This window comes from Hyperolius riggenbachi, chromosome 10, assembly GCF_040937935.1.
Source record: "Hyperolius riggenbachi isolate aHypRig1 chromosome 10, aHypRig1.pri, whole genome shotgun sequence".
Classification (NCBI taxonomy): Eukaryota; Metazoa; Chordata; class Amphibia; order Anura; family Hyperoliidae; genus Hyperolius; species Hyperolius riggenbachi.
The window spans coordinates 4,232,111-4,255,438 of NC_090655.1; the positions used below are offsets into that span (position 1 = coordinate 4,232,111).

Below are 23,328 nucleotides of genomic sequence, written 5' to 3' on the forward strand. Positions count from 1 at the left end.
ACAAGCAGAAACCCCCAGCACGCTGCAAACTGAACTCCCCGCTAATATAGTAATACTAACACTCAGAGCATCCCTTCATCACACCACAAGCAGAAACCTCCAGCACGCTGCAAACTGAACTCCCCGCTTATATAGTAATACTAACACTCAGATCATCCCTTCATCACACCACAAGCAGAAACCCCCAGCACGCTGCAAACTGAACTCCCCACTTATATAGTAATACTAACACTCAGATCATCCCTTCATCACACCACAGGCAGAAACCTCCAGCACGCTGCAAACTGAACTCCCCACTTATATAGTAATACTAACACTCAGATCATCCCTTCATCACACCACAAGCAGAAACCCCCAGCACGCTGCAAACTGAACACCCCACTTATATAGTAATACTAACACTCAGAGCATCCCTTCATCACACCACAAGCAGAAACCCCCAGCACGCTGCAAACTGAACACCCCACTAATATAGTAATACTAACACTCAGATCATCCCTTCATCACACCACAAGCAGAAACCTCCAGCACGCTGCAAACTGAACTCCCTGCTAATATAGTAATACTAACACTCAGAGCATCCCTTCATCACACCACAAGCAGAAACCTCCAGCACGCTGCAAACTGAACTCCCCACTTATATAGTAATACTAACACTCAGATCATCCTTTCATCACACCACAAGCAGAAACCCCCAGCACGCTGCAAACTGAACACCCCACTTATATAGTAATACTAACACTCAGAGCATCCCTTCATCACACCACAAGCAGAAACCCCCAGCACGCTGCAAACTGAACACCCCACTAATATAGTAATACTAACACTCAGATCATCCCTTCATCACACCACAAGCAGAAACCTCCAGCACGCTGCAAACTGAACTCCCCGCTAATATAGTAATACTAACACTCAGATCATCCCTTCATCACACCACAAGCAGAAACCTCCAGCATGCTGCAAACTGAACACCCCACTTATATAGTAATACTAACACTCAGAGCATCCCTTCATTACACCACAAGCAGAAACCTCCAGCACGCTGCAAACTGAACTCCCCGCTAATATAGTAATACTAACACTCAGATCATCCCTTCATTACACCACAAGCAGAAACCTCCAGCACGCTGCAAACTGAACTCCCCACTTATATAGTAATACTAACACTCAGATCATCCATTCATCACACCACAAGCAGAAACCTCCAGCACGCTGCAAACTGAACTCCCCACTTATATAGTAATACTAACACTCAGATCATCCCTTCATCACACCACAAGCAGAAACCCCCAGCACGCTGCAAACTGAACACCCCACTTATATAGTAATACTAACACTCAGAGCATCCCTTCATCACACCACAAGCAGAAACCCCCAGCACGCTGCAAACTGAACACCCCACTAATATAGTAATACTAACACTCAGATCATCCCTTCATCACACCACAAGCAGAAACCTCCAGCACGCTGCAAACTGAACTCCCTGCTAATATAGTAATACTAACACTCAGAGCATCCCTTAATCACACCACAAGCAGAAACCTCCAGCACGCTGCAAACTGAACTCCCCACTTATATAGTAATACTAACACTCAGATCATCCTTTCATCACACCACAAGCAGAAACCCCCAGCACGCTGCAAACTGAACACCCCACTTATATAGTAATACTAACACTCAGAGCATCCCTTCATCACACCACAAGCAGAAACCCCCAGCACGCTGCAAACTGAACACCCCACTAATATAGTAATACTAACACTCAGATCATCCCTTCATCACACCACAAGCAGAAACCTCCAGCACGCTGCAAACTGAACTCCCCGCTAATATAGTAATACTAACACTCAGATCATCCCTTCATCACACCACAAGCAGAAACCTCCAGCATGCTGCAAACTGAACACCCCACTTATATAGTAATACTAACACTCAGAGCATCCCTTCATTACACCACAAGCAGAAACCTCCAGCACGCTGCAAACTGAACTCCCCGCTAATATAGTAATACTAACACTCAGATCATCCCTTCATTACACCACAAGCAGAAACCTCCAGCACGCTGCAAACTGAACTCCCCACTTATATAGTAATACTAACACTCAGATCATCCATTCATCACACCACAAGCAGAAACCTCCAGCACGCTGCAAACTGAACTCCCCACTTATATAGTAATACTAACACTCAGATCATCCCTTCATTACACCACAAGCAGAAACCTCCAGCACGCTGCAAACTGAACTCCCCACTTATATAGTAATACTAACACTCAGATCATCCATTCATCACACCACAAGCAGAAACCTCCAGCACGCTGCAAACTGAACTCCCCGCTAATATAGTAATACTAACACTCAGATCATCCCTTCATCACACCACAGGCAGAAACCTCCAGCACGCTGCAAACTGAACACCCCACTTATATAGTAATACTAACACTCAGAGCATCCCTTCATCACACCACAAGCAGAAACCCCCAGCACGCTGCAAACTGAACTCCCCGCTAATATAGTAATACTAACACTCAGAGCATCCCTTCATCACACCACAAGCAGAAACCTCCAGCACGCTGCAAACTGAACTCCCCACTTATATAGTAATACTAACACTCAGATCATCCCTTCATCCCACCACAAGCAGAAACCTCCAGCACGCTGCAAACTGAACTCCCCGCTAATATAGTAATACTAACACTCAGATCATCCATCACATCACAAGCAGAAACCTCCAGCACGCTGCAAACTGAACACCCCACTTATATAGTAATACTAACACTCAGATCATCCATCACACCACAAGCAGAAACCTCCAGCACGCTGCAAACTGAACTCCCTGCTAATATAGTAATACTAACACTGAGATCATCCCTTCATCACACCACAAGCAGAAACCTCCAGCACGCTGCAAACTGAACTCCCCGCTAATATAGTAATACTAACACTCAGATCATCCCTTCATCACACCACAAGCAGAAACCTCCAGCACGCTGCAAACTGAACACCCCGCTAATATAGTAATACTAACACTCAGATCATCCCTTCATCACACCATAAGCAGAAACCCCCAGCACGCTGCAAACTGAACACCCCACTTATATAGTAATACTAACACTCAGAGCATCCCTTCATCACACCACAAGCAGAAACCCCCAGCACGCTGCAAACTGAACTCCCCGCTAATATAGTAATACTAACACTCAGAGCATCCCTTCATCACACCACAAGCAGAAACCTCCAGCACGCTGCAAACTGAACTCCCCACTTATATAGTAATACTAACACTCAGAGCATCCCTTCATCACACCACAAGCAGAAACCTCCAGCACACTGCAAACTGAACTCCCCGCTAATATAGTAATACTAACACTCAGATCATCCCTTCATCACACCACAAGCAGAAACCTCCAGCACGCTGCAAACTGAACACCCCACTTATATAGTAATACTAACACTCAGATCATCCCTTCATCACACCACAGGCAGAAACCTCCAGCACGCTGCAAACTGAACTCCCCGCTAATATAGTAATACTAACACTCAGATCATCCCTTCATCACACCACAAGCAGAAACCTCCAGCACGCTGCAAACTGAACTCCCCGCTAATATAGTAATACTAACACTCAGAGCATCCCTTCATTACACCACAAGCAGAAACCTCCAGCACGCTGCAAACTGAACTCCCCACTTATATAGTAATACTAACACTCAGATTCACCCTTCATCACACCAGAAGCAGAAACCTCCAGCATGCTGCAAACTGAACTCCCCGCTAATATAGTAATACTAACGCTCAGCGCATCCCTTCATCACACCACAAGCAGAAACCTCCAGCACGCTGCAAACTGAACTCCCCAGTTATATAGTAATACTAACACTCAGATCATCCCTTCATCACACCACAAGCAGAAACCTCCAGCACGCTGCAAACTGAACTCCCCGCTAATATAGTAATACTAACACTCACATCATCCCTTCATCACACCACAAGCAGAAACCTCCAGCACGCTGCAAACTGAACACCCCACTTATATAGTAATACTAACACTCAGATCATCCCTTCATCACACCACAAGCAGAAACCTCCAGCACGCTGCAAACTAAACTCCCCGCTAATATAGTAATACTAACACTCAGCGCATCCCTTCATCACACCACAAGCAGAAACCTCCAGCACGCTGCAAACTGAACACCCCACTAATATAGTAATACTAACACTCAGAGCATCCATCACACCACAAGCAGAAACCTCCAGCACGCTGCAAACTGAACACCCCACTTATATAGTAATACTAACACTCAGATTCACCCTTCATCACACCAGAAGCAGAAACCCCCAGCATGCTGCAAACTGAACACCCCGCTAATATAGTAATACTAACACTCAGATCATCCCTTCATCACACCACAAGCAGAAACCTCCAGCACGCTGCAAACTGAACTCCCCACTTATATAGTAATACTAACACTCAGATCATCCCTTCATCACACCACAAGCAGAAACCTCCACCAAACGCCCACAAATGACAGTAAAACATCAGCAGAAAACAACAAATAGCAGCTGTGCTGTCATCTGGGAAGATTTGGGAGGTAAGGATGCGTACACACCGTAAGATAGAATCGTGCAAAACAACCGATGTACAGTCATTCCACAATCAAGTTCAAAAGATCTTAAGCGATTTGATGTGAACGATGGCAGAAGACTGCAACAGAAATGCCAAAGATCATGAACTAATAGGATTGATAAAGGACGCAGGATGCAGGTAGAAGCGCCGTAGACTCCGTGGATACATTGTTTGAAAAACGTTCGCAGCTTTGTACACACTACTGCTGACAAATGATCGTGATCCGTCATGTCTGTTGTGCGTGCACCAATGTGGATCGCTTGTTTGATGTTCCAGTAAGCTGTCGTTTGTGCTTTGGATCTGAATGAGTCCTTCATCGTTTGTTTCTAACATTTTTCTTCCCATGAACATGAGGCTTAAGGGTGCGTACACACATACAATTTTGATTGTCCAATTTTACCACTTCCATGTACTATAAGGGACAACAGATTTTGAATACATTCTGCAGGTAAGCTCTCATACTGCACGGAAATGTTGAAAATTAGGCAATTATTGGACAATCAAAATTGGATGTGCGAATGTACCCATACGAGTGCGAATGGGGATCCAGGAGGAAACATGGCATCCATTGGCAATTAAAGGAAGGCAGAGAGGTGGGCACAATTACCTTGTCTGAGAGCCAGGTATGAACATCGAGCTTGGCTGAGCTAATGCCCTGTCCTATAGGGAGTGGGGGGCAAATATAGAACTAATGCAGCCTGATTGGCTGAAGCCTCTTTCCCGCCTGTTTTCCCCTCCCACACCTCTGTTCCTCTCCGATTGGCCAATATTTCTCATGCTGAATGCAGTTTCTATAGTGAGGGGTGGGCAAGGCATACACAATCAGGCAGAGGAGAGTAAGGGAGGAAATGACTTCAGGATTGGCTTCAAAATAGCCACAGTTACTATGGGAAATGCTAAGAAGGATTTTCTCTTTTTTTACTGTAGAAAAATCACTAAAATCAAAACATGGACAGTGCAGTACATCTGTTATGTAAGTAGAGCAAGTATTTATCTACTTATCTATGTGGGATTTTTTCTGAAATAGTATGACTGACAGCTCCTCTTTAATGCAGTTTATTGTATACACTGCAATGTGGGGTGTTATTTATAAAGTTGACAACTACACTGATTTTAAATACCTTTGCATGGAATATTTGGGCAGGCTGGTTAGGGGGAGCAGACAGAGTTGTGCAGACAGTGGGGTGCATGGTAGACTGGTTGGAGGGGGAGAAGGTAGCAGGGTGCAGGCTGGTTGGGTAGGTAGGGAGCACAGGCAGAGGGGTGTAGGACAGTGAAGGGGGCAGGCCGAGGGGTGCAGGGCAGGCTGGTTAGAGGTGTGGAGAGCAGGCAGGCACAGAGCTGGTGTGAGCAGGAAGGCACAAGGGTACAGGCTGGTTGGGGGGGGGGGGAGAGAAGGCAGAGCGGTCAGGCTGGGAGTGGGGTGAGCATGTAGACTGGTGTAAGCTGGTTGATTGAGGGAGTGAGCAGGCAGAGGGGTGCAGGTCAGGCTGGTTGGGGATGGGGTGAGCAGGAAGGCACAGTGGGGCTGAATGGGGGGGGGGGGGAGGCAGAGACATAGACATGCAGGGCAGCCTGGCTGGGAGAGGGGTGAACATATAAAGTGGTGCAGGCTGGTTTGTGGAGGGGGTGAGCAGGCGGCAGGCAGATGGGTGCAGGCTGGTTGGGGAGGGGGTAAGCAGGCAGATAGAGGGGCACAGGAAGCAGGCTGGTTGGGGTGGGTGCTTGTGTGTGTGTTGGAGCAGGCAGGCAGAGGATGAAGGCAGCAAGCAGGCAGATGGGTGCAGGCTGGTTGGGGGGTGGGAAGCAGGCGGCAGGCAGAGGGGTGCAGTCTGGTTAGGGAGTGTGTGTGTGTGGGGAAAGGGGGGGGTGCAGGCTGGTGGGGAGGAGGGCAGGCAGATATGGGGGGGGGGGGGGGGTGCAGTCTGGTTAGGGTGTGGGGGTCACATATGGAAGGAGTCTCCCCTCTGCACAGCATTATGTCACCAGAGCTCCCTCTACTCCGCATGACGTTACCTGCGGCCACCTCAGCGGCTCTGCTATCCTGCTGGCCGGCGATGAACTCCTCCAGCAGCGCCCACAGCGCGCTCTGCCCCTCAGCCATGGTTCCGCTGAGAGACACCGAGGAGGACTGAAAACCAATGCACTGCGCATGCGCGATCCCCACGCCGCTAACCGCATCACGTGACTCAGAGAACCGCGCCCACTCCCAAAACGAGAGCTCGAAGTGCTGCGCCGCTTCCTGACTCCAGTCATGCGCTGACGTCACCACGCTGGAGCGGCTGGGGGGGCAGGCGACAAGAAAATGGCCGCCACAGTAAGGCCTCGACGCGGAAGTGGAGACATTTATAACAGTTTGTTGTTATTACAACTTTTACCTAAGCAAAAGCGAAGTAAAGTCATCACGTGACGTAACATTCAAGAGCGACAAACTTTATTCAAAAAAACAAAACAGTTCCTTATGGTTGCTGTTCATAAGTTTATTGTTTATTTGTTTATACAGTTTAACAGTAAAGTCCACATGCTGTGGCTGGGATGGGACAAACGCATCAGTTTATATACAAACATTACAAGGACATTGCATACCTCCCAACTTTTTGAGATGAGAAAGAGGGTCACTTAAGCCACACCCCTAATCATGCCCCCACCACACCCCTAGTCATGCATACCATAAGGATTTAATAAGAAAAATATGTTGTTTTATAATCTAAATCACACTGGTCCTTCCTATCCTGCTTCATATTAACATTTTACAATTAGTAATATATCAATTTAAAGGACTATTCCCAGACTTTCTCACACTAGAAGATGAGAGAAAAACATATATCCTACTAGGAGAAGAGGAATCCACAGTGACAATCGCTGCACACTATGTCACAGCATGCCACAGACTGAGGAGCATAACGGAACTGTAAACCTAAAAAAAAAAAAAAAAATGTCCACAGACTGCTTAGCCATTGTCCCCCTACCCCACCCCCTCCCATGTCCCCTATTTTCCCTTTGCTTTGGCAATACCTGTAATAAATCTTGGTCATGCCAATAAAGCTATCTTTGATTTGATTTGATTTGGATGGGAATAAAGTTTAGAGTCAATCAAACACATTTTTTTTAGTAGAGAAATATATATATTTACATAGAAAGAGGGACAAAGTCCTGAAAGAGGGACAAATGAGGAGGGAAGAGGGACAGAGGGACAGGGCTCCCAAAGAGGGACTGTCCCTCTGAAAGAGGGACAGTTGGGAGCTATGGACATTGGGTTACAGATTACCCAGCTATCTCATGATGAACCGATCTCCTAGGAGTGGGATAGATATAAAAAAAAAAAAAAAAAAGTTTAACTTACCTGGGGCTTCTACCGGCCCCCTGACTGAGTACCGGCTCGGGCACAGGACATTTTCAGGGGGCCGGTAGAAGCCCCAGGCAAGTTAAACTTTTTTTTTTATATATATCTATCCCACTCCTAGGAGATCCGGTGAAAAATACCCGCGGGCTGATATGGTTAAAGTCTGCGAACACGTAAGTGACCCGCTGCAGGGGAACGGAGGATGACTGAGTACCGGTGTACCGGCGCGGGCACAGGACATTTTCAGGGGGCCGGTAGAAGCCCCAGGTAAGTTAAACTTTTTTTTTTTTTTATATCTATCCCACTCCTAGGAGATCCGGTGAAAAATACCCGCGGGCTGAAATGGTTAAAGTCTGCGAACACGTAAGTGACCCACTTACGTGTTCGCAGACTTTAACCATTTCAGCCCGCGGGTATTTTTCACCTTATGGACAAGAGGAATTTTCACATTTCAGCACTCCTCCCATTCATTGCCCAATAACTTTATCACTACTTAGAGTCAGAGCCGGGACAAGGTTCTCCAGAGCCCAAGGCAGAGACACCAAAGTGTGCCCCTCCATTCCTCCCACTCCTGCCGTCACACACTGATTGCTATTAGACTAAGAGGCCCCTCCCCCATCCCTCCCAACCCAGCCGTCACACACTGATTGCTATTAGACCAAGAGGCGCCCCCAACACCTTAATCTCTAGTTATCTAGCTTACAGTTACTGCATTGTATCCACTTTCCTTATTTCTCTCTGCTTCAAACACAATAGGGGAACAATAGCTGAGGGAGTTGTGCGCCCCTCCTACACTGCGCTCTGAGCCTGGAGCCTCTCTCGCCTCTGCCTCGGCCCGGCCCTGCTTAGAGTGACCAGATTTTTGTTGGTTCAACCTGGGACGACGGGGGGCCGAAAAATGGGGGGCTGCGCGCCGCGCCACGCCAAAAAATGGGCGTGACCATGACATTGTATGGGCGGAGCGTGCATAATGATGTAACAGCGAGGCATAAGAAAGCAGTGTTTACGCCATGGAGGATTCGCATCATGGGTGTGCAGAAACTGTGTGATGCTAATAGTATACCGTAACCCCCAAGCAGCAAACATAGCCATCTATGACCATTAAATAATAAATGCAGCAACAGTTACCCCAGACACCAGAAAATAAACGCAATGTGGGCAACATGTCAGCACAAAATAAACGCAATGTGAGCAACATGTTAGCACAAAATAAACACAATGTGAGCAACATGTCAGCACAAAATAAACACAATGTGAGCAACATGTCAGCACAAAATAAACGCAATGTGAGCAACATGTCAGCACAAAATAAACGCAATGTGAGCAACATGTCAGCACAAAATAAATGCAATGTGAGAAACATGTCAGCACAAAATAAATGCAATGTGAGAAACATGTCAGCACAAAATAAACGCAATTTGGGCAGCATTTCACCTGAAAAAAAAGCATTTACTCACCTGCTCCCGGGACCATCTTGCTCCTCCTGCAGTCTCCCGCACTGACAGGCAGAGCAGGGCTACGGCAAGATGGCGCCCGAAGCCCTGTACTGGAGACACAAATTGTCTCCAGTACAGGGCTTTGGCAGCCATCTTCCCGTAGCCCTGCTCTGCCTGCCGGAGACTATGCAGGCTGGAGCGGGGCTACAGGCAATGAACTGGCACGGCGTCTTATCATAACAAAATGATCTATACCTTGTTTTTTTGGCCACTAATTAGGCTTTCTTTGGGTGGTATATTATGCTAAGAATTATTTTATTCTAAATGCATTATAATGGGAATAATTATTATTATTATTTAGTATTTATATAGCGCCGACATATTACGCAGCACTGTACAGTGTATATATATATATATATATATTATGTAGTGTAAGTACTGTAGTCTAGGGCCAATTTTAGGGGGAGCCAATTAACTTATCCGTATGTTTTTGGAATGTGGGAGGAAACCGGAGTGCCCGGAGGAAACCCACGCAGACACGGAGAGAACATACAAACTCTTTGCAGATAGTGCCCTGGCTGGGATTCGAACCTGGGATCAAGTGTTGAAAGGCGAGAGCGCTAACCACTACGCCACCGTGTTGCATAATCATAATCATAATAATAATAAACAATTGAAAAAAATATTTTTCCGTTTTCAGCCATTATAATTTTAAAATAATTCATGCTACCGTAATTAAAATCCACACATTTTATTTGGCCATTTGTCCCGGCTATTGCAACGTTAAAGGGAACCTAAACTGAAAAGGATATAGATTTTTCCTTTTAAAATAATACCAGTTCCCTGACTCTCCTGCTCATCCTCTGCCTCTAATACATTTAGCCACAGCCCCTGAACAAGCATGCAGATCAGGTGCTCTGACTGAAGTCCGACTGGATTACCTGCATGCTTGTTTCAGGTGTGTGATTCAGTAACTACTGCAGCCAAAGAGATAAGCAGGACTGCCAGGCAACTGGTGTTGTTTAAAAGGAAACATCCATATCCCTTTCAGTTAAGCTTCCCTTTAAAATGATATCCCTAGTATAATGTATGGTGACAATATTTTATTTGGAAATTAAGGTGCATTTTTTCAGTTTTACATCCATCACTAATTTTTTGCCCATTATTTAATAATTATATGCCCTCTTGACATAGATATTATTTTTTTTTCCACTGAAGTCAGTAGATGTATTTTACTATTTGGCCACAAGATGTCCACGCTGAGCAAAATTCTATGTAGTGTAAAAGTACGCTACATAGGATACAATGTATTGCTACATTGTAACTAGGAAAGTGAAGCAAGGTTTCAATGGAAACCTGCGATCACAGTGCCAAGGGGAGATTAATGAATGGTAACTTTGTTAGTTACCATTCATAAATTTAACGATCGGGCTGCGGAAACCGGTGGAAATCACGGCGGGAGCTCTATGTAAGCATAAACACTGTTTTTGAACAAAAACAGTGTTTACTTGGCGTTAATGTACGGATTGGCACAGGGGACTTTTGTCCCCTGCAGCCAATCTCTCCCTGCTGCCTGTAACAGCACGATCGCGGGCATTTGCTCGCACGATCGCCTGCAAACCCCTCAAACTGCAGGGACGTGATTAGTGTGTCCCTGCGGCTCTAGCAACTGCCTCTGCGGACGCGAAGCTCACGTTCACATGGCATAGACGGTTAATGTCGCCAGCTGAGAAAACCCTCATACTGTGCCTGTGCACAGGACGCTTCCAGCTACGTGAGCGGGAGCTAGGAGGCGTACGGCTACGGCCAGGCAGGCGCAGTAGCTAGCAACATTAAAGTCGGTGAATACGGAAGTGAGCTGCGGCGGAGGAACAGAAGATGGCTGAGTACCGGTGCAGGCGCAGGACATCTTTAGGGGTCGGTAGAAGCCCTAGGTAAGTTAAACTGTTTTTTGTTTTATTTTTTACAGTGTACAGGGGCTGAAAGAGACCAAAAATCCTTCTCACCAAAAAAAACCCCCACTGTGCTAGTGACATGCAGCGTGTCGCTAGCAGGCTGTTTACATCCAGGCTGTCACTCTCTGCCGCCCCCGCCTTCTCTTTAGCGCCGCTCTCCGCCTGCGTCCCTTCCCTCCCCGCCTCTGTAAGCTGATTTGGTCTGGTTCTCCTTTAAATGAATTGCAAAGACGTAATAAATTATTTGTATTAGCCTCTTATTTTCCAAAGATGGCAAGTTCCCCCATTGTGGGTTGTGCTGACATAATAAACACCCTGCGAGTCGGTCGGCTACATTCATTCAGAAAGTAGAATCGCTATTTCCAGAAACGTTTTTCTCTTTTATACACCGGTGCACGCTCTCTGGAGGGCGCCATGAATAAAACATGCAGAATATACAGCGAGGGGCTACATCTGCCCTATAAAGACATTTTTGTGCCTATATGGGACAATTACCGACAAGGGAAAAAGGAAAGATTGTATTTTTTAGGATTTTCAGTCGGCATTGAACTTGCCACAACCTTGACTCAGTATACTTTGTGCAACTCGACAAATGGAAAAACCTCTCGTAGAATGGAGGGACAGCATGTAAAAATAAGAATTATGCGGCGAGGGGGGTCATACGCTGCATTTGGCGACCCAATCCAGCAAGAAATCGATGAATCCCCAATTGGAAATCGATCGTAAACCACCTAGTTTCCCATCAGAAATGAAGACTGTGGTAAAACATTTTGCCTGTAATGGGACTTTCAATGAATTTTTTTAAAATGTTATGCGCTTATCAATTTGATCAGTTTAACATGTAATCGGTTACACCAGAGCAGGGACAAGGTCCTCCAGCACCCAAGGCTGAGACACCAAAGTGCGCCCCTCCATCCCTCCCACCCCAGCCATCACACACTGATTGCTATTAGAGTAAGAGGGCCACAGGGCCCACAACCTCCCCAACACCTTAATATCTAGTTATCTGGCTTGCAGTCACTGCTATGTATCCCCTTTTCTTATTTCTTTCTGCTTCATACACAATTAGGAATGACAGCTGAATGAATTGTGCGCCCCCTCCTACACTGCGCCCTGAGGCTGGAGCCTCTCCAGCCTATGCCTCGGCCCGGCCCTGGGTTACACACATTATTGTTAATTGTACTCCATTAGTACTACAATCCATGCCATTCCTCCATGTGTTACATAATCTGTGGAGGAATTTAATGCTATAATTATTATGTTTTTCTTTCTTTTTCCTGAGGAAGGGAACTGTGTTCACGAAATGTGCTGCATCTTTCAGCAGTTGTGATTATGGAACACCAAACTGCTCGTTATTCTGATGATGTTACGTATGAGGTTCTGTAGGTAACTGTAAAGGGCAGTTTCACACTGAAAATCAACAGACATTTTTTTGAAGATTTTTTGTGAAAAGCTACATGCCTTGTTTTTGCGGTTGCAACGCGATTTCAATGTTGCATTGTGTATGCTCCCGTAGGGAGACACTGCACTAGCAATTTGCCCATAGCAGCAGGCGATCAGCAATCAATCATACTGTAATTGACCGCAGTTATGGGCTAATGTGTGCCTAATTTTATATATGGACCAATGTGTGCTGCATTTTATTTATGGGTCAATGTGTGCTGCATTTTATTTATGGGTCAATGTGTGCTGCATTTTATTTATGGGTCAATGATGTGTGCTGCATGAGATGTGGGATCATACTTGCTTGCAGATAGCCTGCAGATTGCATTGTATGGAACAGATCATCGGACTGACACAATTTGAGGTTGAATTAAATCACATACTAATAATAATTAGCATCTCCTCTCTAGTCTATAATCTGACCTGTAATCTGCAGATCAGCCTGGAGGAGTTTCTACTCATCACAGAGCAAGAGAACCTGCTGAGCAGAGAATGTCACCTAGCCCCTCCTATCCCTATTACCAAACCCAGATAGCATAGCTCCCAACCGTCCCGATCTGACTGGGACTGTCCCAACACGGCCTCACGGCCCCCCTCAGCCTTACGGGACAGTGAGGCTGAGGGGAAGTGGCCTGAGATAGATTGTGTGCTTGTCTGAAAAAAATGTATTTTAAGGGTGGGCTTGATGGTTAGAGGAAGTAGGCTAGGCTGTGTTTAGGAAAGGAATTCCAGAGCAGGGGTAAGGCTGGTGAGAAACCTTGTATATGTAAAAGGAAGAAGGCCATTCTAGGGGAGTGGTTTTTCCAATTGTACGGTAGTATTCAACTATCTTCGTAACCGTGTACGTTGCCGTGGTGACATCACCGCTCATTTAAGACTAAGTGTATCTATGGTGGCAGCCTGAGTGGGGCGAAGGGGGAGGGAGTAGCCAGCTGTTAATTCCCCACCAAAACGAAGGAAAGATTGAAAAAATCATCAGGATCTGCCCCATCGCAATTCATTGTTGTTTGACAAACCAAAAGCAGAACTGAAGGGATGGTCAAGGTGCAAATAATTTCAGCTTGCATGCACATTTAATTCAAATTGTATACAGCTTGGAATCGGGCCAATCACAAGAACTTCAATGCCAGGCTACTGTCGACTTCTGGTGCTGATATTTGGCCTGATGAAGCCAGTTGTGTATGCCTATGAAAAGGGTTTGCCCTAGTGTAAATACACTTTGTTTACCATCACCTTATATCTGTGTCATTATTGAGGTCATCCACCTTTTAATCTTTAATATTAAAGATTTTAATGTACCTGCATTTTGTTTCCTCCTGGGCATATACCTCCCCCCGCATCCTTTTAATTCCAATTTGCCCAATTCTAAGGCGCAACTTGCACACTACAGCAAAGTCCCGGGTAATAGGCAGTGGCACACTGGAACCACGTGTATCCAGAACACTGGATACATGTGCGTTGCCGGTTGCTTGAGCAATCCTGACAGAAAAGCACAAACCTCCCTCCTTGTGTTGGATAAAATACTCACCCAGCCTCCAGCGTACGGTTCCTGGCGAGCCACCTGAACTGCGTCGGGTCACATGACACGCTGGGAGTCGTGCACAGACAACGGAAAGCCGCCAGGAGCCACAGGAAAGTTAGAAGACCGCTCTGGAGGCTCGGTGAGTATTCCGGGGCCCCCAGTCCCCCCAAAAAACAGTTCCCGTTATCCCCTCCAGACATGCCAGTTAGTTGATATTTCCAGTTGCCTGGGTTTCAGATAAGGGGGGCTTTGCTGTACAATATTATGTAACAGTCAGTGATGGGATGCAAATGCAGCAATACCGCCCTCTAGGGGGAGCCTCAATTAAAACTGAGGTTTCTTTATAAGGAAGAAAATAAAAACAGCGAGGATTTGTACACACTAAGAGCGATTTCAAGAGAAACCATAACCAAGAATTGAACTTCATCCCAATCAGTAGCTGATACCCCCTTTCCCATGAGAAATCTTTTCCTTTTCATCAGGGGGCGCTGTATGGCTGATACTGTGGTGAAACCCCTCCCACAGGAAACTGTGAGGACCATGGTTCTGGCAGTTTCCTGTCTGTGAACCTCATTGCATTGTGGGAAATAGCTGTTTACAGCTGTTTCCAACTGCCAAAAAAGCAAGCAGCATCTCCTTCCAGTGAAATCACCTACCAGCAGTAAAAATGTCACCACCATGTGATCTATGTGATAAATGTAAGAATGTATATCAGGGAGGGGAAAGATTTTACAATGGGCAAACACTGACTAACGCAGTTATACTAATTATTGAAAAGATGAAGCACTTTTTTTTATTACAATATTTCCCTGGAGTACCTCTTTAAGCGCTGGCGATTTTAAAAACTGCCCGAAAAGCACTAGTGCAATGATGCTCAATGTGAGTGTTCTTACATAAGTGATGCGCTTTCTATTGAATCGCAAACACACCTCCTGCACTATTTTCTGAGCGTTTGTGATTCAATAGAAAGTACAGGGAAATGACAAAGAACTTTGAAAAGCGACTTCCCGAGCGCTTTCATAAATAAATACATTGTATTGATTCATTTCTGGGTTAAAGAGTTCACTTCCTGATTGACGTCAGGAAGTGTAAAAATCATCGCTCCACAAAAGCGCTTAGAAAAACACCTTTCTAAGTGTAAAGTGCAGGGAAAATCGCTTTTAAAATTGCTAACCAAATCGCTCAGCTCTTGCGATTGCACTAGCAATTTGTAATGTGAACAACGCCTGAGGAGTTACACACAGTAACTGAATTTTGGCATCATTTTCTCATAACAAGGGAGATAAAATGTGAAAACTGCCAACTGGTTTGCTGTGCCGCTTTCATTTATTCACCTTTTTAAAGTTGCCCATTAACAGAGCAATCATTTCCCTCAGACGTGATCATTCCATTATACCGGGAACACAACACAATGTCCCCCTGTGAGCATGGCCTGAGGATGATTTCACACTATAAACCAGTGTCAGCGGTGCGGCGCGTTTGCCACACCGCACCGCTAAAAGCCAGCCTCCAGGGAACACCACCTTGGTACACGGTGTTCTCTGGCTGGCCACCAGCCAAACAGGAAGTGACATGTGCTTGCAGCCGGTCACTTCCTGCTTTGGGTATGTGGAGACGTATTGTAAAAATATGCTTCCGCACATGAGCGCAGTTGCAACGTAATTTAAAAAAAAAAACGGCGTCACCATAGAGTAACATGGCTTCCGGCCCGACGCAGAGCAACGTAGGTCCCACACAGTAACGCAGTTCTGCGCTATCGTTAGATTTGGCACTACCAGTGCAGCGTACCGCAACGGGGGAAGTATGAACTTCCCTATAGGGATACATTAGGCTTCGGTAGCAACGCAGCAAATTGCAGCACCGCACCAGTGTGAAAGGGCCCTGAGGATACAGTCGGTTGTATCTGGTCCCAGAGAAGGATTTACCATAAGGCAGTATAGGCACATGCCCACAGGCGCCTGATGATGGAAAGGCGGCTCAGTCTCCTCCCCTAGTGCCTCCCCCACTCCTTCCCTATGCAGAGTCCTGAGCAGAGTGTAAATGAGAGATACTCACCCAGCTCTCAGCATTCCACTGGCGAGATCTTCCTTCCATTAGGGACACCTCTAGCTACTTAATACTGAGGGCACCTCGGGCTACCTAATGCTAAGGGGCACCTGTAGCTACCTATGATGGGCAAGGGAAGTAAGAGAGAAGTGACAGCTGGGCCAGTGAGCACACTTGCGGTGCAGTTCGGCGGAAGTTTGTAGCTTCATGGGGGCGGAGTCTAAGGTGCCAGGATCTGTGCCTATAGGCTCCTGTGAGGTAAATCCGGGCCTGTCTGGTCCATATAGCGGCCATCTATAATTCTCACAGCTGTTATGTTTGTGGTCGCCTCTGGCAGCGCCAGTTTCAGTCATTACAAATGGCCGTTATAGATGTTAGTCAGGCCCTCACTGCATTGTATTGTACATACTGCATTGTATTGCGCATGCTGCATTGTATTGTGCATGCTGCATTGTATTGCGCATACTGCATTGTATTGCGTATACTGCATTCTATTGCGCATACTGCATTGTATTGTATATACTGCATTGTATTGTACATACTGCATTGTATTATACATACTGCATTGTATTGTGCATACTGCATTGTATTGTGCATACTGCATTGTATTGTGCATACTGCATTGTATTGTGCATACTGCATTGTATTGTGCATACTGCATTGTATTGTGCATACTGCATTGTATTGCACATACTGCATTGTATTGCGCATACTGCATTGTATTGCGCATACTGCATTGTATTGTGCATACTGCATTGTATTGTGCGTACTGCATTGTATTGCGCGTGCTGCATTGTATTGCGCATGTTGCATTGTATTGCGCATACTGCATTGTATTGTGCATACTGCACTGTATTGCGCATACTGCATTGTATTGTGCATACTGCATTGTATTGCGCATACTGCATTGTATTGTACATACTGCATTGTATTGTACATACTGCATTGTATTGTACATACTGCATTGTATTGTGCATACTGCATTGTATTGTGCATACTGCATTGTATTGTGCATACTGCATTGTATTGTGCATACTGCATTGTATTGTACATACTGCATTGTATTGTGCATACTGCATTGTATTGTACATACTGCATTGTATTGTGCATACTGCATTGTATTGCGCATACCGTATTGTATTGCGCATACCGCATTGTATTGTGCATACTGCATTGTATTGTGCATACTGCATTGTATTGTACATACTGCATTGTATTGTGCATACTGCATTGTATTGTACATACTGCATTGTATTGTACATACTGCATTGTATTGTGCATACTGCATTGTATTGCGCATACTGCATTGTATTGTGCATACTGCATTGTATTGTGCGTACTGCATTGTATTGCGCGTGCTGCATTGTATTGCGCATGTTGCATTGTATTGCGCATACTGCATTGTATTGTGCATACTGCACTGTATTGCGCATACTGCATTGTATTGCGCATACTGCATTGTATTGCGCATACTGCATTGTATTGTGCATACTGCATTGTATTGCGCATACTGCATTGTATTGTGCATACTGCATTGTATTGTACATACTGCATTGTATTGTACATACTGCATTGTATTGTGCATACTGCATTGTATTGTGCATACTGCATTGTATTGTGCATACTGCATTGTATTGTGCATACTGCATTGTATTGTGCATACTGCATTGTATTGTACATACTGCATTGTATTGTGCATACTGCATTGTATTGCGCATACCGTATTGTATTGCGCATACCGCATTGTATTGCGCATACCGCATTGTATTGTGCATACCGCATTGTATTGTGCATACTGCATTGTATTGTACATACTGCATTGTATTGTGCATACTGCATTGTATTGTACATACTGCATTGTATTGCGCATACTGCATTGTATTGCGCATGCTGCATTGTATTGCGCATACTGCATTGTATTGCGCATACTGCATTGTATTGCGCATACTGCATTGTATTGCGCATACTGCATTGTATTGCGCATACTGCATTGTATTGCGCATACTGCATTGTATTGTGCATACTGCATTGTATAGTACATACTGCATTGTATTGTACATACTGCATTGTATTGTACATACTGCATTGTATAGTACATACTGCATTGTATTGTACATACTGCATTGTATTGTACATACTGCATTGTATTGTGCATACTGCATTGTATTGTACATACTGCACTGTATTGTACATACTGCATTGTATTGTGCATACTGTATTGTATTATGCATACCGCATTGTATTGCGCATACTGCATTGTATTGTACATACTGCATTGTATTGTACATACTGCATTGTATTGTGCGTATACTGCATTGTATTGCGCATGCTGCATTGTATTGCGCATGTTGCATTGTATTGCGCATACTGCATTGTATTGTGCATACTGCATTGTATTGCGCATACTGCATTGTATTGTACATACTGTATTGTATTATGCATACCGCATTGTATTTCGCATACTGCATTGTATTGTACATACTGTATTGTATTATGCATACTGCATTGTATTGTGCATACTGCATTGTATTGCGCATGCTGCACTGTATTGCACATACTGCACTGTATTGCGCATACTGCATTGTATTATGCATACTGCATTGTATTGCGCATACTGCATTGTATTGTGCATACTGCATTGTATTGCGCATACTGCATTGTGCGATGTCCAGGGACGACAGGCAGTTACTTCTGCTGAGAACAATAAACAATCTTATTTCTGCATCTGAGCGGCGGATTCCATTCCTATGATCGCTCCTCACTAATTCTCTCCTAAAGGATGACATCGGTCTGATAATGTGATAATTACCGCTTATAATCACCTCTTTATACTCCACCGCTCACTAACAAGTCATTGTAATGCGAGATGGGTGACATCATGCTGAATGTAGCTGACAAAGACGGATGACGATGACATCATAGCGATTGTCATGTAACAGGAAGTTCATCAGATCATCACTATGCCAGATCTCCAGGATGTCACCTGTGTTATTCCTGCTATGCGCAGCATCCTTTGGCTTTTATTTAGAGTATAAACACGCTGAATATCATTGTCCTGGAGAGGGACTCACATTTAAAGCAACCCAGAGGTGAGAAGTATATGGAGGCTGCCATATTTATTTCCTTGTAAATAATGCCAGTTGCCTGGCTGTCCTGTTGATGATCTTCTGGCATAAGTAGTTTCGAAGTCAAAACCCTGGAACAAGCATATGGCTAATCCAGTAAAATGGATTTAGCGGAGTCATAGTACCTGATCTGCTGCATGCTTGTTCAGGGTCTATGGCTAAAAGTATTAGAGACACAGGGTCAGGAGGGCTGCCAGACAACTGGTATTATGTAAAAGGAAATAAATATGGCAGCCTCCTTATCCCTCTCACCACGGGTTCCCTTTAGGCTGCTTACACACCAAGACGTTACAGGCGCACGTTAGTGCGCCTGTAACGCTCCCCCCAACGCACAGCAATGTAACACAAGTGGGCTGTTCACACAGCCCACGTTGCATTACATGTAACGCTGCACGTTCTGTGCAAAGTGCAGCATGCTACGGCGTTGGAGCGGCTATAGCCGCGTTAGACTGTTTGCACATGCGCAGTGGGGGGCGGAGAGGAGGCGGGGAGAGCCAGCTACAGTAGCCGCGCACATGGCTACTTAATATTCACTGCACTGGCGGGCGCTGATTGGCCGGCGGGACCACGTGATGCGGAGTGTCTTGCTCCGCATCACGTGGTCCCGCTGGCCAATCAGCGCCACTCTGGGAGACCTTATACGGATAGAGCCGCCTAACGCGGCTCACTCTACCGTCCTCTCTTGCAGCACCATACGTTGTGTTAGGTGCACGTTATGCGACCATAACGTGCCACCTAATGCAACGTCTTGGTGTGCAAGAAGCCTTAATGAAGAAATGGCCAACAGAACTATAGTAGAAAAATGACCGATATTCTACTAGTTAATTGATATATGAAATATTGGTAATATTTACAGATATTTTACTGTGTCCTAACCTAACATTACTCTCACACAGAACCCTTCCTCTACCGATGTCTAACCACAAGACCCCCCCCCCCTTTTGGTGGTGCCTAACCTTAATCCCCCCCCCCAAATGCCACTAGCACCAAGGAGCCCCCGCATCCACACTCCTAAGGCTACCCTTCCCTCCCCCCGCTGATGCTTAACACTAAAGGCCTCCCTTCCCCCTGGAAATGTCTAACCCTATCGTCCAATCTCCTGTTGAAAAGGGCACACAATGAAATAATGGGATCCGGGGCTGTCTGCTTTGGAAAAGGTGGCAACAAATGATGGTCGCTGGGGCCGCAGGCTATTTGTAGATGCAGTTTGCGGGTGGCAGAGGCATTGCTACGGTCCTGAGAGATCCGGGGCACCTTTGGGCAGGGAGGCCTGTCCCCCTCCCTGCTGAGTAACACACATTTAACTCTTTTCAGGCTCCAGCAGTGTGCACTGAACAGGAAAAACAGGTACAGAGTTAGGGAATTCCACGCTGAGGTACTCAAATGGTGTACATAATTTTTTTTAGTCACAGAGCTGAATTTCTCTGTTATCAGCTCATTAATTCAGTGACTACTCAGACCAGGGCATACCATGTTTAGCATAGGTAAACAAAAGTAAGGTTTTGTGTTGGTTATAAGCTTATTGTTTTTGTAATAGCTGAGCAACAGGTCAGATTACAGAGCAGTACAGAGCTTCTACACACATGTGACGGGCTGGGAGATAATCTGTCCCTACAATGACTGAAGCCCTTGTAATGTATCTGTGTGCAAATACTAGAGAACACAGAATCCTGCTAGCTTGCACCTAGTTTTCTCTCACTTTCATAGTTAGGGCTACTGATGTAAAGATCTGTAGCTACAAATTATCCCCAAGCCCCCTATCAGTAACATTCCCTCATAATCTGTGGTGCTATCCCCCAAGTATTGCAGAATCCTCAGTATAGCCATGTCCACAATGTGTCACCCCAGCTTTGCCATGTTCCCACAGTCTCTTGAGCACAGTTATATCTCTCCAGAGTCCCCAGTACAGCCAGCCCCTTCCCCCATCCCCATGTCTCTCCTTCATTGCCATATCCCCCTAGTATACCCAGTATTGTGTTTTGGCCAAGATTAGAATATAGGACCCTATTGCTGCACTGCTAAAATGATGTCTTCTGTCCCCTGTCACCCTCCATTCCTCCCTTCTCTTGCTGTGTCTCCCCATTACCCCTCCTCCTCCCCTCCCCGGCCCATACACAATTCACCTTCTCTCCTAGGTGATAATTTTAAACTTGTCAATAAAATGCCTTTTAAAGGGCTTACGAGGCGAAATGAGGAAAAAAAGTTAATCACTTGCCTCATCTTTTCAGGCACGGAGGACGCCATCCGCGCCCTCCGTGCCGATCTGCCGGGTCTCCCTGCTCATTAGCCCCCCGGGCCGGCTGCCGACCCCACGGCTACGTATCGTGGATCAGGGGGGGTGGCCCTAGAGCTGCGCAGCCGCACTCGCGGCTATGCGGACTGTGCAGCCGCGGCCAGAGCAAGCGGCCATTTTAGGAGAGGCAAGAGAGCCCGACCCGGGCCGTGGGGTCGGCTGCCGGCCCGGGGGGCTAATGAGCGAGGGGACCCGGCGGATCGGCACGGAGGGCGCGGACGGCGTCCTCTGTGCCTGAAAAGATGAGGCAAGTGATTAACTTTTTTTCCTCATTTCGCCTCGTAAGCCCTTTAAGCCACCAGAAAGCCAGAAAATACCCAAAATAGTTTTGATAGTACTTTTTCACCTACTTTTGGGTACTTTTTCAATTGTAAAATGAGTAAAAATTACTGTAAAAAGAAGATGAAAATTATCTTCTAGGAAATAACTCATGAGAAAAACTCAATTGTCTATGAGCCCCAGTCTCTAAACGTTCTACTCCTCTCTCCTTTTCTCACCCGCACAGGAGGCATCCGCCTGCCGATACTCTGCTTCAGGGCTGGGCCGAGGCAGAGGCGAGAGAGGCTCCAGTCTCAGGGCGCAGTGTAGGAGGGGCGCACACCTCACTCAGCTATCATTCCCCTATTGTGTATGAAGCAGAGAGAAATAAGAAAAGGGGATACATGGCTGTGACTGCAAGCCAGATAACTAGATATTAAGGTGTTGGGGGACCTGGTGCACCTCTTAGTCTAATAGCAATCAGTGTGTGACGGCTGGGGTGGGAGGGATGGAGAGGCGCACTTTGGTGTCTCAGCCTTGGCTGCTGGAGGACCTTGTCCTGCCTATACTCTGCTTATCAGAAGTATAGCAATATTTACTCCTTACAATTGGCCTCCATTCACAATAAGTTACCGCATTCGGTACCCAAATGTCGGAAAATGTCGGAAAATGACCGACTGAAGTATGACCATGTCCACATTCATAATGTTTTCCGCCTGAAATTACTGTTTGCGGAAAAAGTGAGATAAAAAAGTGATAAAAGTGCGGTAACATGTTGGTAAAGATTTGTTATTTTAGAGGTAAATTCTGCAAACATGAAATTCATAATGGAAAAATAGCACATTGTTTCATCCTTAATTAGAGATTTTTTAGCACCTGTAAGTACCTGGAGCTATTTTTCACTTCACATCCAGTTCCATGCAGTCTAGAGACTTCTCACTTGTGTTTGCTGAACTTTGGAATTTTGCCACAGAAAAGTATATTTTACGCATTTATTCAGCACTTTTAAGGAACATTTAACAACTTTTTTTTCAACTATTACCGCCATGTTATCGAACTTTGTTACCGACGTTTACTCACGTTTGGAAATTGTTTTGGGGGAAAAAAACAGTTATTGCCACTGTCAGTAATTCTTCGTTAAAATTGTTTTTACGCACGTGTATTGTGATTAGAGGGTGATGTGTTTACAATCATCAGGCAGATCCCTATCTGATTGAAACAGCCGCACCCTTCTGTCCCCCATGTGTCCTCCTGTGTCCCGTTCTGTCCCCATGTGTTCTC

At 45.6% G+C, this 23,328-nt stretch overlaps 1 protein-coding gene across 2 annotated transcripts in view; it reads right to left on the minus strand.

Annotated features, from left to right (window-relative positions):
- MMS19 (MMS19 homolog, cytosolic iron-sulfur assembly component) overlaps positions 1-6,803 on the minus strand; it is a 131,238-nt gene extending 124,435 nt beyond the window's left edge. The window contains exon 1 of one of the 2 annotated variants that reach the window (XM_068258868.1): positions 6,643-6,803. In XM_068258868.1, the coding sequence (XP_068114969.1) occupies positions 6,643-6,730 (88 nt within the window). In that variant the 5' untranslated portion in view covers positions 6,731-6,803. The remainder of the gene's footprint in view (positions 1-6,642) is intronic. The other variant, XM_068258867.1, reaches the window with a different exon arrangement.
- Between the last annotated feature and the right edge of the window lie 16,525 nt (positions 6,804-23,328).